Source organism: Corvus brachyrhynchos, unplaced genomic scaffold, assembly GCF_000691975.1.
Source record: "Corvus brachyrhynchos isolate BGI_N302 unplaced genomic scaffold, ASM69197v1 scaffold17, whole genome shotgun sequence".
Classification (NCBI taxonomy): domain Eukaryota; kingdom Metazoa; phylum Chordata; class Aves; order Passeriformes; family Corvidae; genus Corvus; species Corvus brachyrhynchos.
The window spans coordinates 16,627,455-16,629,266 of NW_008240046.1; the positions used below are offsets into that span (position 1 = coordinate 16,627,455).

The 1,812-nt window shown below is 33.7% G+C and overlaps 1 protein-coding gene across 4 annotated transcripts in view; it reads right to left on the reverse strand.

The window, feature by feature from the left end:
- Positions 1–518: 518 nt before the first annotated feature.
- CEP44 (centrosomal protein 44) overlaps positions 519–1,812 on the reverse strand; it is a 12,958-nt gene continuing 11,664 nt past the window's right edge. For 3 of the 4 annotated variants that reach the window (XM_008641488.2, XM_017744615.1, XM_017744617.1), the window contains one exon: positions 519–1,036. In XM_008641488.2, coding sequence (XP_008639710.1) covers positions 928–1,036 — 109 coding nt within the window. In that variant the 3' untranslated portion in view covers positions 519–927. The other variant, XM_017744616.1, reaches the window with a different exon arrangement.

Sequence of the window (1,812 nt, forward strand, 5' to 3'; positions counted from 1 at the left end):
TGTCAAATACCTGCTTTTGCCTTCATCTGCAAACTGTGCCTAAAAAAAATTGTAATTCTTTTGTAATATTAAACTCCAAAAAATCTTTTTAAGTGAAGTATTAAAACAAAGGAACCTTGATATGACAGGCTACCAATTTACAAAAAGTAATAAATAAATAAATCTTACCAAGCCTCACACATCTTTGGTTTGATCATATGTTTATGGAAGTCTTACATCTACTTATGTCTCTAAACAGAAATCTTAATATGGCTTCAAATAATGAAAATGTTGTGTTTCTTTGTATACTGGCTGGTCTCCATCTGTGCTGCTGGTCTTAAAATGTGTTGGGTAAGAGCACTAAAACACTCAACACATCTCTTGCAGTCAAAGTCTGTGGACTTACTTGCACGTTTTAGTGTTTAGGATCAAACTGACCCTCACTTTGTCAGCGTTAATGGAAGCCATAAAGTGTTGGTGCTCTCCAGCTCAGCATGAAAACTTATATTTAAAAATAAAAAAAAAGCAAGAAAGGTACATATTTGAAACTGTGTATGTAAGTTTTTTATTAAGACTTATTCAACAGTACAGATGGTAAGATGGTATGTAAGAATGCCTCTTGGGTGTAATATGAAAGTTACAGCTGGAATGTTTCCAACAGGATGTAAACCATGGTCCTCAAGCCCGCACTTTAAAAAACATATTACTTAGCACACTGCTAACAAATGTCAACACAAGAATACACTCCTGTAATGACTTAAATTTACAAAAAGAGCAAGGAGGGGGGAAGAAGCTATGTGTACAGTCTTTAAAACCTAAAATTGTGGTCGTGGGGAGGGAAATCCATACACAGATGCATGAGTAAAATACTTATTCAACGAAATAAAAGCACTGGTGATCATTATAAATTTGATATATTAAAAATTTAATGCTGTACAAATATACATATTACTTCTGGTATCCATAAGTCTGCAGAGACCAGGTCTGAAGACCTGTGCTTTCAGGTATTCCCAGATGTGGACTTGGTGTTTTGAGCAATTTGAAGGTTTCTTCAATTCTGAAAATAAATTTTGTTTACATGTGTTTAATAAAATAAGGTAAGAAATAACTGGCTTGCTTTTAACTTTCTAATTACCTAAAATACTAACAAGCAGCATGAAACCGTAAGTTTTCTCTCACGCCCCCCCTTTTCCTCTGCAATTGGTTCCTATTTTAAATGCCTACCATATAACAATAAACCCTAAGTACACAAAGAAAGAAGCAACCCACAGAATAAAATTAAAATCACAGAAAAGGCTAGAGCTTTTTATAGGCCACGCACTTGGAGAACAAAAATCTCTTGCTAGAGAAACATTATAGAGCAACGCATTTCTCTTCAAATATAATAAAAATATAACAAAAAATTTCATTAGAGATCTCAGGATTAATACAAAATTCATCTTAATACAGTTATTGTAATGCTTAGGGTGAAATTGGTTTTACTTTTCCTTAAACAATAAAAGCCAGTTAAGATAACGTAGTTATTTTTCAGGAAGAAAAGTTGCAACTACCAGGGAATTTCAATCAGGAGATAAATAATATTCCTATTTCTTATCAACCAAACTCTAAACACTCTTTAATCTCTAGTTAATACTATTAAGAGTGCTTTCTATTGCTTTTTAGAAACCAAAACAGTGACTCATCCTGCAAATACAGAACTGTAAGTGGATTTATTATCCAGTAAAGCCATAAGGAAATGCCACACCTGACGTAGAGACCTTTGAGGTTTGGAACACATATGTACATTCTCTGTATGCCTTAGTCCAGTACAACTCCCTCCTGGGAAATAAATTC